General features: G+C 33.2%; 1 protein-coding gene across 2 annotated transcripts in view; it reads left to right on the top strand.

Annotated features, from left to right (window-relative positions):
- Positions 1–16,615, top strand: part of NCAM2 (neural cell adhesion molecule 2) — a 272,886-nt gene that overhangs the window by 167,646 nt on the left and 88,625 nt on the right. For both annotated transcript variants that reach the window (XM_064410866.1, XM_064410867.1), the window contains exon 9: positions 11,412–11,562. In XM_064410866.1, coding sequence (XP_064266936.1) covers positions 11,412–11,562 — 151 coding nt within the window. The remainder of the gene's footprint in view (positions 1–11,411; positions 11,563–16,615) is intronic.

The following is a 16,615-nucleotide window of genomic DNA, read 5'->3' as shown; positions in this document are numbered from 1 at the left end:
GTTGCAATATTGGCACAGACCTGGAAACCAGAACAATTTATGTAACCAGCCACAATTGTGTTTGATGGTGCAATTGAAATACTCTACAAACAGTTCAGTCAGGCATCAAAGTTCTCTTGTATTTTGTTTTTAAGCCCCAAATGAATTTTAGTGGACATCACATATTAAGACTATGACGTTAGAGACCAAGAATATTGTGACTGGAAGAAGGTAAATAAATGAACAACAGAGTCACTTATATGTTAGTTAATAAATGCTGTTGAGAATATAGAGCTTTATACCCTGTGTCATAAGCAAATAAAGGGCCATATATGAGCACTTAATAGTAGAATTTCAAGAGCCATCCGATCCATAGAAATCTGAATAATTTTTGGTGTTCCTTCATCAATCTCTAATTTTGGGAGGTGACAATATTTGAGCCAAGAAGATTGATTTTGCAGGAGTAGGATTGTATTCAGTTAGAAATAAAGACCAGCTTTCCTGTGTGACCTGAGGAAAAACTGTGAGCTAATGTGGAAATTTTCAAGTTCTCAAGTAGCTCCATCAGTGGTCTGAGCTCCACACAGTCCTTTAGGTTACATTATGTGCAGTGATGTGTAAATTAAACCAAAAATTAATCTAGTAATTATTTTGAAATATTGATTGGATCGACAACTCAGTACTAAATATTAGCCAAAAATACCAGAGGGCCCTTCAGATTTGTTCCTCTTTTGGGATAGAAGGTAAATGATCTGTTATTCAGAGTAGCCCCAAGTGGCTGTACATACACAGAGACAGAGGTATTCGTGTTGTGTGGATGGCTGTCTCTACTGGTATTACACCAGCTCAGAATTCTCTCATTTCTGTACATTGTTCCTTTCAGTAAAATTTTATTGTCATTTTCTACTGGAAAAGAATTAAGTAAGCAGAGACAAAGTTTTTGATTATTTAAAGGAGACAAAAGGGCAATAAAATGTAAAATTTATTAACTCTTCTCTATTAAAAGCTTAAAAAACCTAGGGAAAAACATTAATTTAAGAACATGACTAATTTGAGCAGTTCTTTAATGGGATACATTAAATTAAGTCCAAATTTGTTATCTGTTCTGTAAATGGATGGATGCTCTTTTTTACACCTAATTTATATTTAAAATTTTAAAACTGTTTTCTATTTAATCCATTTGCTTCTGTACTACCTACGTACCAAATAGATGGTTTTTGGGTACTTTCTGTAGGTTGTAGTGCTGCATGTACTGGCTGAAATAAAGCTGTAAAGGCTTGGAAAAGGCATTTATTTCCCCTGCAATTCTAGTTTGCCATTTAGTTATCAGTGATGAGTAAGTAAGTCTGTTACACTGATGAAGAATGAAATTACCAGGGAACTTTTCAGGACTAACATTTTCTACAGTACTAGCACAGCTTGGACTGGAATATTCACTCGTTTCCTCTACAACACAAGGTGTTGTTTCATGAGCTTCAGCCTAAGTATCACTTGTGTTATCTGCTAATGGTTTAAGAACTTCCAAATAGCTGTATCTTGTCTGGTGAAATAGAGAATATACACCTGATGAGTCTCTAGGTAATGCACCCACGCTTTAGAGACTGGAGTCAGCTGGAGCCATTATTCCCTGAGGTACAACAGGACCTTCTCAAGACACTTAAGAAGTGTTGCATTTTCTACATTCTGCTGACATTGAGATCAAGCATAATCAGTGGCAAAATCAGAAGTGCAATGCTGGCAAAAATGTGTTTTAAGCTATTAAATTGTCTGCAGTTTTCCTGACCTAAAAGGCAGTTTGAGTACCTGTATATATTAGGAGAATTTAAGTCCTCAGAACTTTTTTCACAGCCATGAAGAAAGCAAAGGCTTGTATTCAATTTTTCAATGCCTTGTTTGTTTTTTTTTTTTAATCTAAGCTCTATGTAATAATTAGTTTTTGATAATTTATTAATGTCCTTAGTATGCTTATTAAAAATATATCTTTTCCTGTCACATTCTCACTGTGCAATCTCACCATGTGTATCTACTCATAAAGTATTTTTCCTACTAATACCTAGTGAGACAGTGAAATTATGATAATTTAACAGGACAATGATGATGTATCAGTGAATGTCTTGCTAGTTAGGAGGCTATGAAATTTCATGTAAAACATAATGCAAAAGTCTTATTTCTGTGCACTGAGAAAAGTGCTTGCACCACCCATTACTGACAGCTTATAAAATTCAGCAAACAATATTTCTTAGGACAGCATAAGTGGGAAATAGGTCTGTGTTTTGATTCATGGTCAAAAGAACTCAACCTGTGTTATTAAAATTTCTAAGTGTTGCATAAATAATGTTATTAGTAATAAAATTATTGTTTACCTTTTTATAAATTCCTGCTTGTGCAAATGAAGTTGTAACATTTATTGCAAAATTAAATAAATTACTAGCATGTAGAAATCTTTACTGCAACATGATAATCTAACATGCTTTAATATGTCCTGTAGGTAGCCTATAGACATAACTTGGTTAAAGAGTTGTTTCTGACATTTTTTTACTCAGTCCTCCTTCTCCTTTTCCTCCTCACACAGAAAATGATTACTTTCCTCCAGGTCCCAGTCTTCCCTCCCAGTTACCTGCATACCAGAGAATTCTAGAGCTGTGACTAATATTTCAGCTGTCATTAATTTATCCACATAGTCTCTTCAGTTAATATGTTATTACAGATCTGTTTGTTCAATGGCGTACTGATACATAACTTCTGATAATTTAATCATATATTCAGTTTCCTAATGTGTACAGCTGAGTCAGGAATCCTGTAAGCTGACTGAAAAGAAGAAATAGATTGGCTTAAAGGTTTCTCAATGAGACTTTCCCCAGGAGAATTACATTGGTTGCAATCTCTGCTTCCCAGCTTATTTCAAACTCTAGTAGCACAACATTTTTCTGTAATAGCAAATATACAATCCAGCTGATATATCCAGCATAGGCTTTTATATATATTCATATTTATCAATGTAGACATGTAAATAAAAAAACGGAGAACTGTATTCAGGACATCAATTAAATAAAATTATTTGAAAACATATGCCCTTTCAGTTATATCTGGGTTACCTCACATTCTCCATTTGCTTGCTACTGCAGTAATTTCCTTTTGTTTCTTCAGCTGAAAAAAGCCCTCCAGAATTATCAGTGTTTGTGAGCAAAGACTTTGTGATCTGTGAGGTTAGGATAAGTCCTGCTGACAATTTCCTTCACCTTGTGGCTCAAGCTGTGCCTCTTTCTGGTCTTCCATGACTTTCCTCCTCCTAAGGGAGCCTTATTGCTTACCTATGCCCCTGCAGGTCTCTGTCACAGCCCAGTTTCCAGACAGGCTTCTTATCTGCTGTCTAGCCAGAATAATTTTAGTGAAATATACATCAACTTTATGGTAAACTGGTAGGGGTCTCAAGCTGCATACAGCTACTGAGCAACCCAGAAACTCAAATAGTGATTTGTTTCTCATTTATCTTTTTTTTCCTTTTCTTTCTTTTTCTGCAATCCTCGCTAATAAAGCTAGACTGTGTTAAAGTTTAGATACAAATTCTGTGAAAATAAAATGAATGTATATACACATGAATTAAGCTCTGTTTGAAATTCTTGTAGTAGTAGTATTAATTTTAAAGGTTGCTACAGCAAAATTTCGTGGGCAGGAGGGTTATACAAGCTGTATATATCTAACAATTTGTAATCAGTCCAAGTAATATGAGTTTAAACCAAGTAAACCAAGCAATTATTCTTTGTTCAGTTATAATGACTTGAACATTTTAATTCAAATTATTTAATTAATAAAGGGGGGAAAATAACACTATAGCAAAAATTGTTACATAAAATTTTACTAGTTTTCCTTTCTTTGTTTTAATCATCCAGACTCCAGAGGCAGGCTGACAGCTGACAGTGCTTGTTTTTCTTTGAATATAAAAAAAAGAAAAAAAAAAAAAAAAAAAGAAAAAAAAAGTAGAAAGGGATTGACAATTCATCACCCTGCCTTGCGTCAGCTTCAAGTTATTTTTGTCCATTCTGTAATGCAGTAAGTTGACATGATTTGTCTTCATGTGTGCCCAGCCATAGGTTTTTTTTTGTTTGTTCCTTTTTAAGTTTTCCCCATGTTTTCACTTGCTGGCCACTAAAATTACAGAACAAGCACCATCAGTCCCAAGTTCCAGTAATATTTGACTGTCTAAACTAAGATACAAATGTATAGTAAAATTGTTATTTTTAATGGCTCTTTTATGTGAGGTCTATATTGAATAAAAACATTGTAATTAAAAGTTTTCTTCCTGAGGATTTTGCTGGCCTGAATCCATTTGAGTCACCTATTTTAATGGCATCGTAGCAGTGTTGGAATAGATTCAGATCAGAAAAATTCTCAGGAATAAAGCCATTAAATACTGTATTTATTAGTGTAACAGGATTTCTAATTCAAATTACATATACAATTATTGGAGTTGTAGTATTTCTGTTATATTTAGAAACACTCATTTGTGGTTACTGTTGTCATTTATCATGGGCAATACTAATGCTTGTTCTACTTTACAATTTTATTTGATATGATGCTAATATTTTTGCCATTAAAAATCATCAACCATTTCTTTCTTGTGATTTGCATCATTAAGATTTGTTATTTACACCTAGGATTTGCATCTTTAGCAGAAGTAATCTTGAATGGATGTTCATCATTTTTCTCTCTTAAATAGTTTTCTTACATATTCATTGTTGAGTAAAAACCAATGAAGGAAAGAAGTTTAGTTTTCCATTTCATGTTTTAGTAGGTGTTTGGTGTCAGGATTCCGTGGGTCATCTCTTTGCATAATGACTAAACTTTGAAAGAAACACCAGCATGAATCAATGAAATATCAGTTCATAATTTCAAAAAGTTGTATGAAGCATTCAAGAACACATTTTTTCCTGAGACTATACATGCAGCTAACAACCTGCATAGAACCTGCTGCCATTTACAGTCTGAATTCTATAAAAGTAAGTGGCATGTCTGCAGCTGAACAGAAAATCAAAACAACAGTATTTTTTTCTTCAACATTAGGTTTTCTTGTGACTTCCCTGGTGCTACACTATAGACCTACAACCAATAGGTGCTTCAATAATTTCTTCTTTGTGGCAAAACATATTCCTAAAAATGCAGGAATTAGCAGCATGATGACATGTATAATTAACAAGCTGAAGTTTTAAAATATCACAAGGTCTCCTATAGAAATCACTGAAGTCCAAGACACTGCTGTAACATTATTCTGATTCACTGGACATTAAGGCATATGCACATAGCAATACTCTGGAATTTTCTGCTGTCTCCAACAGGTGCATGGATAAAATACATTTACCTGAAGAGAATGGGGAATATTGTGAATATACCATCCATAATCCAGAAGGGAGCTTCCATCAGCTTCTACACGATGATGGCTGTTGTGACTAACAGCCCTTTCTCTCATCATCAAAGGTAGATTTTCAGACTAGGAATTGCTGGTCACGTACATTTAATAGACTTCTGGAATTTTATCATCATTTAGTATCAGCATGTCAGGTTGCAGAAGTTCTTATCTTTCATGCTGCTTCAAGAAACATTTTCATGGCAATTAAGATCTGCTTAAATCTCACTTATAAGAAGCATCAGTCTGAAGTATATGATCTCAAGTTACCTCTCATGTGGATGCGAGCACAACCTGAAATCAGCAAACTTCCTAAAAAATTGTTATTTGTGAAATTCCAAAGATACCGTTAATCAATATTTGTTTTCTCCTTGAAAATTCAGCGGTGTGAAAACATAACCAAGACTAAAGAATGAGTTGGAAAATTTTAACAATTTGAAGAACTATGATTTTTTCAATCATTCCCCCTGCAGTATGAGGATCTTCAACTGTGTACATCTGAAACAGATCCTTTGCTGGAAATTTAAAATACCTGCATCTTTTACTCCAGTTATATGTTCTTACAATGGCTGTTTTTTAGTACATTGCTCCATGTTTTGCAAAAGAAAAACACAGTCTCAGTTCTAAGCCACTACCTTCTTCATCTTTTCTGTGGTTAATATATGCAGTGCACATCCAAAATAATACTAAAGTACACAAGGTGTCAGAAGATATATTTGGTAAATTTGACAGGCAAAACTCACCTGTATCATTTTAACTATGGACAGTGATGGCACTGTGCTCATGAATGAACTTTAAACATTAGAAAAAAAAACAAATAAAGGTATTTCAACTTGTCTAGATTTTAAATAAAGGGATTGTTTTGCTTGCAGTCTTGCACTTGGACTTTGGGGGTTGAAGGAGTCCTTTGACAGCCAAGTGGTAAACTCTAGGAGGGAAGTCAGCTGCTCTGACCATTCAAGCAACATTACTAAAACCCAACTACAAATGAGTCACCAATTTCTGCAACTGTTCTTACCTTCCATTCTTGTTATCAGCCAACTCGAAATGCAAGTTTTGGCAGCCCTACAACTTCATCTCATTTGGTTCTACTTTTTCTCAGTGGGAGTTGGAGCAATGGCTGATAGATCAAACTCATCCGCTAACCACACCATCCACCTCTGTCCAGGGGCAACTCTCTACAAGTTGTTAACAAACAACAATTTCTGAGGACCTTAATCAGTGACCTCTCTCCTCCTGAAAAATTACACTGGTTTTACTAAAATGGCAGTGGAATTTTGCAGATTGAAGACTCCATGGTACCTGAATAATTTATTCTGTTACAGAAGCTTTCCTTGTCTCCATGTGGATGTTGTTGTCTCATCACATCGCCATCCACTCTGCAAGTGGAATTCTTGAAATTCAGAGTGGAATTCTTGAAATTCATTGTTCTGGTACTGCCTTGAGAGCTCTAGTTCTTGTCTTTGAAGCTGTGAATAGACCAGTCAAGTCAGCATCAGCTGGTCAGGCCTTTGGGAGTACTCACATGTGGAACTACAAATTATGCAAGACATTCAGGAAGCATGATCATGACAGAAGGAGTCAAGGAGAAGAATAACATTTATAGTATGACATAAATTTTATCCAAACCAAAAATATATATGTACTTTTACAGAATCTGTAGCACTAAGCTCAAATTATGCAATACCTCTCATTTTTTAATTAGCATAGAAGTAATTTTTTGCTGAACTACTTATTATAAGCAAAAGTATTGCAAGTGCAGAAAATTTTCACCTTTTTTTTCCCAGAAGATACTTTTTATGTGGTGTCATTTTGGATATTTTTACTTACAGACCTGTACAGAAGAGTTTCCTTTAACAATGGCAGAGAACTACATTGCTATCAATATTCAAAATAAAAGGACTTTCCTGCTTCCGAATTTAGGGAATGTGCTTTTTATGGGGATAAAATCACAAAGTGACTTTACCTAAGTAAAATATTTTTCAAAATCTCTGCTGAAGATTTTCACTTGTATTTTAGTTTTATGCTGGTGATAAAGTTATGGGGGCAAAAAACCCCACCACCAAAGCCTCAAAACCTCACTTCTATTTATGATTTCTATTAAATTCTCCAATGAAAATTAATCATGAAAGTATTTATTTCTTAGATTTTATTATGAATTCTAAAATGTTGTGAAAATATAACTTCCGAAGACTTCATCGTTCTTCCAGTGTCTAAGAGTGTAAGGATCTGTTAACACAATTTTTGTTTCCAAAGAATATGTAAATCTGTATGGTACTGTCTTAGCTTCAAGTTTGTGAGACCTCAATGTTTGTTCATTCTTCATAGTGGGAGGAGATACTGAGTAATTCAGTGAATGAGCAGAAATCATGAGTGTTGGGCCACAGAGACTATTCTGATTGTCTATGGGGTTGTTCTGTCCCTTTTTTGCTTTTTATCATTATCAAGCAAAAAAATTAAATACAGATTCTACATCTCTCATGCTATAACATTTAAAAAAAAAAGAATGTCCCAATTTAATGTGTATCCATTATTATTTCAGTCAGGCTTCAGAGTTACTGACATTGTTAATTTATAGAGTTTATATCTGTATTTTGGTTTTGGCCCATTGGCAGCTCCAAAGCTTTCTTCCTGGTGAGGATTTTTCCTAAGAATTACTGGGCAGGTATAGTGTTCCCATACCTGTGTCTCTTTCTCTTCTTGTTTTGGTGTGTTATGGTTCCATACATAGTACTAATGTGTGTTCTCAATAATTAGTGCAGGAGAGAAATTAATTCCAGCAAGGTGTTACCAATGGTTAGAAAGTTCTGCTTTCTCAGTTTATCCTGGTTTTAATAATGTCCTTTACAATAACAGAAAAATGTAAATAGTGTATCTTCAGTTTTTGCTCCAGGTAACGCTGCATATTTGATTTTTGTCCCAGTTTCTTTATTGCTCTTTTTCATATTCAACTGCACTTTTACATGCTTTTTTTGTGTGATCATATGTCTTTTATTCATTAACCCAGATCTCTCTTGTCTGATTTATACCATAAAGAAATATAATACAGTCACACCAGTATTTTTGCAGGCCTTGTGAAACCTCACCAACTTCACTACCATTTTGATTTGCATGTGGTAATCTCCCTCATATACTGGGAATCCTCTCACAGATAGAGACACCTGCATCAAAACATTTCCTTTCATATATTTATTTGTTCAGTTGGTTGTTTCTTTGTTTGCAATGGAATTTTCTTGGTCTGTATTTACACTCTGGTTTTCTTTCATGTGTTTCTTTCTTCAGGAATGCCAGCCTATCAGTATATTTTTAATCAGGTATTGCAGTATCTTTATAAAAGAAATAAATTATGGATTTGTACACCAATCCATTTGCAGAACAGACTCAGGGAACAGGAATTTTTAAACTGTTTATTAAAAAGCCACAGTATAATGTGTATTATAAGCAATGAAGCAGAACACATTTTAGAAATTTTGCTTGATCTAGTAAGCAGTTTTAACACACACACCTAAAAAAAGTAGAAATTGTTTTTAGTAAATGCATATTTTTGTGATAATTCTAGTGCCATGTTCTTGCCTACCATTGTTTTATTTGTTTTATGGACTTTAAAACTAGAAAATCCTTCTTACAATGTTTCTACCATATATTTGATTATAAAAATAAATGATATACGAAAATCTTCTATTATTCAGAGTATTTATTAGTATTTATAACTTGGGTTTTGTCCTGCCTATAAATCTAAGATATATTACATCATCTACATTTGAATAAGAGAATGTGAAAACATAAGAAAATTTTACTGAGTATAGTCAATTTTTTTTTCCATAAGTGTTAGAAAATAATTAAATAAACTAAAAGGAGATAGAGAAATTACTGTGAAACCTATTAATTTAAGGATATTTGTGCTTATTTTCATTTTTTTTTTTGTATTACATCAGTTAGTACTCATATATGTGCTTAGGGATATATGGAATTACTTATAGTGAAATAGGTATTAGAGAATTAAAGTATTTGGGATTAGTATTGAACTAAAGAATGACTAACAAAGTATTTACTATTGTATCTATGATTCATTGTTACAGGTTGTTTAAGCATTTTAAGTGTAAGTCCTTAAGAAAATATTTGTCATCAAGGCAAAATCAGAAATTAAATTTCTGAATTGTATGTACATTTTAGTAGGAATAATGTAGTTTGACCATGGTATTACATGCTTAATATTTAAATAAAGAAGAAAATACTCATAACTAGTATTAACTATGTCATAGAATGTACTTGCTTTACATATATATAAACAATACATATAATGCTATATAAATAACCATTTATATATATGTTTCACATATATATATAAATCTGGCTTTGTGTCAGAAATTAGAAAACAGTGTTTTTTTTAAAGAAATTGCATTTTAATTAGCCGAGGAATTCCTTCCAAAAGCCATGGTGTTCACTACTGTAACATGTTTACTAGCAACATCATAACTTTTCTTTTACTTTTTTGATCATATTGTGGAAATAGAAATTTCAGTATTAAAATTGGTAGTTAAGTGATCTAAGTTGCTAATTTTTACCAATCCAAAGAGGTTTATGTTGGCTTCTGAGTCAGAATTCAAGAAATTCAAGAACTTTATGTACCTGTGATGAGCCATTTTCACAGGAAAAAAAATTGTCTACTTGGATTCTTACATAGGATCTGGATACTTTTCTTTCTATAGAGGTCATGATGAACAGAATGCTCCATTTGACTGCTTTACATCAAATATTTTACGGTCTAAATTGTGACATATTTCCTTTAGTAAGTCAAGGAAAAATTGTAATGAGTTAAAAGCTCAGCCACTTAAACATCAGCAGCCACATGGTGAGTATTGAGTGTAACATGCAGCAAACTTGAGTGTGTGTATTATAGAATTGAACATAAAAATCTGCTTCAAGTGTAACGTCATGCACAGAAATAGTTACTGTGTTCTCATCCCTTTTCCACCTTACAATAATGAAGGTAGGTTAACAGCAGTATTTTTAATCATATTTGGAGGTTTTTTTCCCTTAAGCAAAAAAAGAGATGACAAAGTACCTGAAATTTCCCAAAGGTTGCCCAGAGAAGCTGTGGCTGTCCCATCCCTGGAAATGTTTAAGGCCTGGTTGGATGGGACTCTGAGCAAACTGATCTAGTGGAAGGTGTCCCTGCCCAGGCAGGGGGGTTGGAATGAGATGAGCTTTGAGGTCCTTTCCAGCCCAAGTATTGTACGATGCTTCAAGTAAAGAGCAGAAGAAAATAACTTCTTTTTCCTCCATCATAATATTTCATGAAGTTTGAAGCATCAAGAAGAGGAATTTTTCTTTATTTTGTTTAGTTTTACCTAATATTTGTATATGCTTTAAATTCAAATAATTTTGTGGGGAGGGATGGGAGGTGCAAGGAGATTCATTATGGATAAGTATTTTTTATAAAATTTATGTTCTAGAAAATTCATAGGCAGCATTCATTTTTTCATGTCTTTTCCATGTAATGAAAAGGAACTGAAATCCAGAAATTCTAGTTGCATTTATCGTTCAAGTTTTTTTTAGCAGTTGTGAGATTCTGGGATTTGCTCATTGTCTGAGGCATTACTTCTGTTCAGTTTCACAGCTGCAGTTGTAAGGACCAGAGACAATGCTGTGTGTAATCTAAGATATAGTGTTGTATCTATGCATTTTTCTTAAAAGCAGCATAACACAGTGAGATCATAAAAATGTTTTGAGTATGGGGTTCACTATTGCTGTTAGAATTTGATAAATTTTGTCGTTTCCCTTGACAATGTTCCTTTAAGCATGTACTTATTACTTTAATTATACTGTCTAGAAAGAGAACATGTTTTTCCATAATTTTTTTTATTTACTTGGACAATTTAAAAGTTGCTTAGCTGTCAGTAATAACTTCACTATAGGTGAAGAGATGCTTTCAGTCATTCTTATCAGTAGTGTTTAATATATAAATTCTACATTGATATACATATATAAACATATAAAACCTTCTTTTTTCCTGAATCAATGTAAACAGAGCCCAGATGGCCGTATAGAAGTCAAAGGGCAGCATGGAAAGTCGTCACTGCATATTAAAGATGTGAAGTTATCAGATTCAGGGAGATATGACTGTGAAGCGGCAAGTAGAATTGGTGGGCACCAAAAGAGCATGTACCTTGATATTGAATGTAAGTTCTAATATTTTGTTTTCTCTTTTAAATCTGTTTTAAAAGATAAAAAAAAATAGTACATTCTTAATGGAAGGTCATTTTTTTCGTGGTAATTAATGGTTAAACTTGCATAAATGAAGAAAGTATGTTCTGTAGCTCATTCCTCTGTGGAGGAATCCTGTCTTTCTGAAGTTAACAAGACTCTTGTTGGTCTGTTGGTGACTTAAGTAGTACTGGGTTTCTTCTGAAACAATATTCCAGTGATATTATCCCATAAATTAAGTCTAAGCTTAATAACTTCAAATCTCCAGGCAAGCTGAGACTGTTGGGAATGAAAAACATTCAGTGGGATAAAGTAAGGACTGGCTTGAGCAGCAGCTAAGTCTTGAGCTTAACCTTCTAAGAATCAACAAAGATTCTTTTTTTGTTTCTGAGTCCTCTGATTTACTAATCTCTAAATGGTGTCTAGCCACTATTATAAAACCTCCTGGAGTTTTCATGTTTGTAACAGTCTCTTTTAGAGATTGTCTTTATTCCAAGCTCTTGCATTTTATCCAGGAGAAAAGGAGATTATTTTTGCTTAGAAGAGTCTCGTGCTTGAGAAGCTAATCAGAGGATAAAAATCTGAAATATAAAAAAATCAATTGAGTAATTACTTCTTCAATTTTTTCTTCAAATTCATGAGCAAAGGTCTTCAAAAAATGAAAACAAGAAAAAATCCTTCTATTTAAATTTCATAGTTGCTTCATTTGTCTAGAAATTTCTAGATACAATTATTTTGCATCTCCAGTAGAGTTTGCATGAGCTTGTTTGAACTGAGTCTTTGAACAGAAAAATTCTTTCCAGTGGGAAGATAAAAGCTGAAATAGGATTCTGTGGCACAGAAATAAAAGTAATGACTGCAGACCATGGAGTGATTTCCTGAGGAGTTCTCAAAGTGCTTTCACTATAGTTGTGTGCTCTTTTTTTGGCAGAGAAGCATTGCATTGTGGCATAGAGTATAAATCTGAAAGAAAAATGAGGAATGATCAAAAGAATTTTTAGGTGTTAGGAATTGAGAGGTTTGCCAAGCCAGAAGACTTAAGAAATAAATCCTAATTTGCTATATTTGTTTTCTTTAATGCATGCAAGGAAAACCTTTTATATGTATATAAAGGGAAAAAAAACCCTAGATAAAAATGCAAATTAAGTGAAGTTTCTTTAAAATTCTGCCAACTCTCCACACCATGATATGAAATATATGATTTGATTGTGGTTGTGTTGCCACTATGCTTTAGCATTAAATATGAATATATTTTGTATTCAAAAGAGAGAGATATGTTGCACCACATGTTATGAAACATGGAGAATTGAAATTTAAGCATTTATTAGCAATACAGAATTCATACCAGAGGGCATAATAAAACCTCTGCATTGATACAATACATTATTATAACCTAAGATACCTTTCAGGATGAAAGTTTTAGATGATGTGGAAAGAATTTAAAAGTAGCAATCTTTTTATGGTATGGTAGAATTAATTTTGAATATATGTGGGAACAATCAAATATAGTGTATGAGAAAATGGAATAACTTAAAGTCTGAATTTATGTCTTGGTAGACACAGGTTTTGATACAGCATAAAATTTTCTAGAGTTCTAAAATCCTCTGAGGAAATGTAGTTTATAAAGAACATAGAAATATTATTCTACCATCAGAGAAATCACACATTGTAATGGTTACTTTTAATGTATAACAGAATATTTTTATTATGATGTTTCTAAAACTGGAGTTTTAAGTTTTAAAAACTCAATTGCTAGCGAGCTTTAACCCAAATGTATTTTTTTCCAGCACAGGCATTGTTTGACTAACAGAAATACAATTTTCCTCAATTCCTTTAAGTCAAGTAGTTCTATGATGCAAAGCAAGTGTTTTCTAGGGTGGTATGATATAGGTCTGTCTCATACTCTGATTGAGTCAGAGAAATTTTTTGCTTTCCTTTGCAAATAACTTTGCACTGGTATATGAGCTTCAAATATAACTTATTTGTCTTGCCCAGGAAAGAAAACACTTGTTTGAGAGTAAAGAATTCTCCTGTTCTTAAAAATAATGTCCCCAGAAGGAAGTGCCTCTTTGCAGGCTCATCTCCCATCAGTCTGGCCTCTGACATAAACTTCTGGAACAGAACAACCCCTTCAAAGAGGCTTTCAGAACCTCCTTGCCCCCATTTCCACCCAATGCTGGGCTGTCCTAAGCTCTGACAGTCCTTTCCCCTGTATCTTCCTACATGAAACAGTGTCACGCTTATCTGTCATTCCAGTTATGGGAAGTTGCAGGCTTGGGAATTTGAGCAAAAAGATTCAGGTTCAAAAACTAAACAATTAATTTGTATTTTTGTAGCAAGCTATTAAAAATGGGGGGATTCTGTGAAGTCAATATCAAATAATTCTGATTCTCCTTGTAATATTTTCCAAGTGGCATTTCTTCAGAGTAATAATTGTAGCTACAAACAGTGCTATCAGGGCTTTTACATTTTTTCCCCCAAATTTTCATTTTAAAAATTGCATTAGACCCTTCAAAATAGTTTAATTTTTTTCTTCCATTAGTTTGGTTTTGTCCTCTTCCAAACAGTTTTTGAGAATGTATTAAGGTAAGGCTCAGTCTTGCAGTTAAGCCATGTTAACAGAAATTTGAATTATCTTTAATAATATTCTCATATAGACCCTCAATAACTTTTTAAAATTAAAAAATAAGTAGATAAGCAGAACTTAATTCTTGATATTGTCTTAAAGTTTCTAGATGGAAGTAACCAACATATCTATGCCTTTCTGTAAGTTAGTAACAAAGCTACAGCATTTTTTCTTTATGTTTTATTGTATTTGACAGTTTGTGCAGTCAGGACAGGAAACTGCTTCCATCACATCCTTAAATGCCACTTCAGTCAAACAGGTCTAATGAAGGCACTGAGTACTCTGGTGTCACTGTCTCATTCTTTTACTCACTGACCCCTATCAGAGATTTAAACTGGCAGTAGGATTGCACAGAATTTCCATGCTTTATCCTTGTTCTCTGTTGGGGTTGCTCCTGGTGATAAGAGCAGTTCTCTAGGACAGGAAGAGATTATCAGGTTTGATGCCAACAGGGAACTGTTAACCCTGACTTTTATCTGAAAGGAATGCTGTGAAGACATGAATTGCAGGGAACCAGGGGGCATTTTTAAATATTTCTTCCTACCAAGTCATCTTTGTGTTTAGTTATGTTTAATTTTCCTTATATAAAATAAGAAAGATAAATAAAAATTACATCAAAATAAAATACTGTTTTCAAATGATGTTTACTAATGGATTTAATCAACTTCAAAATTTGGTTTTAAGTATGAAGCCTAGTGTGTATTGGATGAGAGTAATAGTAAGCAATCAATTGAAAAGTGGAATATATGATATGTATGGTGGAATATGTGATATGTACTGGGTATTAAGATCTGTCTATAGTTATTATCTACATATTTATCATAGAGAAATAACTATTTTTTTAAATTAAATATATTAGAGAACTACATATGAAAGACAAAGCTGGCCATATGCTAAGATGAAATTTTCAAGACAGCCTGAGGAATTTAAATATATATATGTATATATATATATGTATATATATAAAAATACATATAAAATTATAACTTGATTTTGCTTATAATATCAGGTGTCTCTCAAAGATAGTTCTGCTATACAAATGTTTACATATCCATGTAGCATTTTTTTTGCACAATAAAAAATGTGCACAATAAAGACCTAAAGAAAAGGCTAAAAGAAAAATTGTGATGAGAGAACACGTTAGGTCTTGGGTTTCACAAATTTTTCACTCCATAATTAGCACTGAAGAAAAATCTTAATTTTTATATGTTTGGTGTGCTGGATCATCTTTCACCACATTGTTATTATTACTTACTAAGTTGGAAAAGCTTTAAACAAGAAATAATGAACAACACTTATGATCTTTGAAAGACTCTCTATGTGCCCTTACAGTTTTCCCTTCATTGTGTTCAAACTGTCATTAACCTGTCAGAAGTTTTCACAACCCTCACTTCATTTTGTCCTCCCAGGTGCACACACCATGTAAGATGTTACTGTTTCTGACTGCTCTCTATCACCAGGTGCAAATTCTTTTGGACAGTGTTCCTTTTACCAGAGAAAGGCATTGAGCTACATCACTTGGAAAATTCCATTTTCCCATACACTATCCAGGAAGTATCCTGACCAAGGGGCCTTTTTAGCTGGAACTACCAGTTTTCACATCACTATTTTAGTTAAACCTCCCAATTTCAGTACTGATACTGCAACTCTTATGTATGCTGAATTTTTCAAAAGTGCCTATTTCCTCACAGTGCTCAAAGAGTAATATTTTGAGATAGAATAATCTATGACAAATATATTTCATTGAGTAATGTGGTACATTTTTGTATGAGATCAACCGTGTGAGTAGTTGATAAAAATGATTTCTTAAAAAGCAATTTCTGAAAAAATGCATTTAAATAAATTTTAGTGTATTCCAGGATCATGAATGTTTTCTTAATATTGCTTTTCATCCAAACATGATTTTTATAGTAATAATCAGTATTACTTAAGTACCAATTTTGAGTGGTAAAAACAAAAATAATCATGCAACATGTGAAGTATAGTCTTTACCTGTAAAGAAAACTGTGCAGTATTTGTTATACTATTTTATCGCTTATCAATAACAGTCTTTTCTTGTGTTTCTTTTGTTTGTTTTTCTTCCCTGCCACAATTTGAAACCAACCTCATTACTGTTGCAATATCGAACTTGGTTTCATTAACTGATTATTCTGCTTTGTTGTGTCTTGGCTGTATTGCACTGCAGTTCAGTGGGATGCTTTGGATTCATGCAATTTAGTTTTATCTTTCCAAAAACATATACACCATTACTTAAAAGTGGACTCAACAGATTGAGCTACAAATTGTGTTTACCTTTAAGGAAGAAAGGTTTTCAATTGGCGAAAATGCTACTACTGTGTACAAGATGTCACAAATGTTATCACAGAACGGTTTGGTTTGGAGCAATCTTAAAGTTCATCCAG

The sequence above is a fragment of the Passer domesticus genome, chromosome 2 (genome assembly GCF_036417665.1).
Source record: "Passer domesticus isolate bPasDom1 chromosome 2, bPasDom1.hap1, whole genome shotgun sequence".
NCBI classification, from domain to species: domain Eukaryota; kingdom Metazoa; phylum Chordata; class Aves; order Passeriformes; family Passeridae; genus Passer; species Passer domesticus.
Note: the sequence above shows the minus strand (reverse complement) of the source record. Positions and strands in the feature narration are given on the sequence as shown.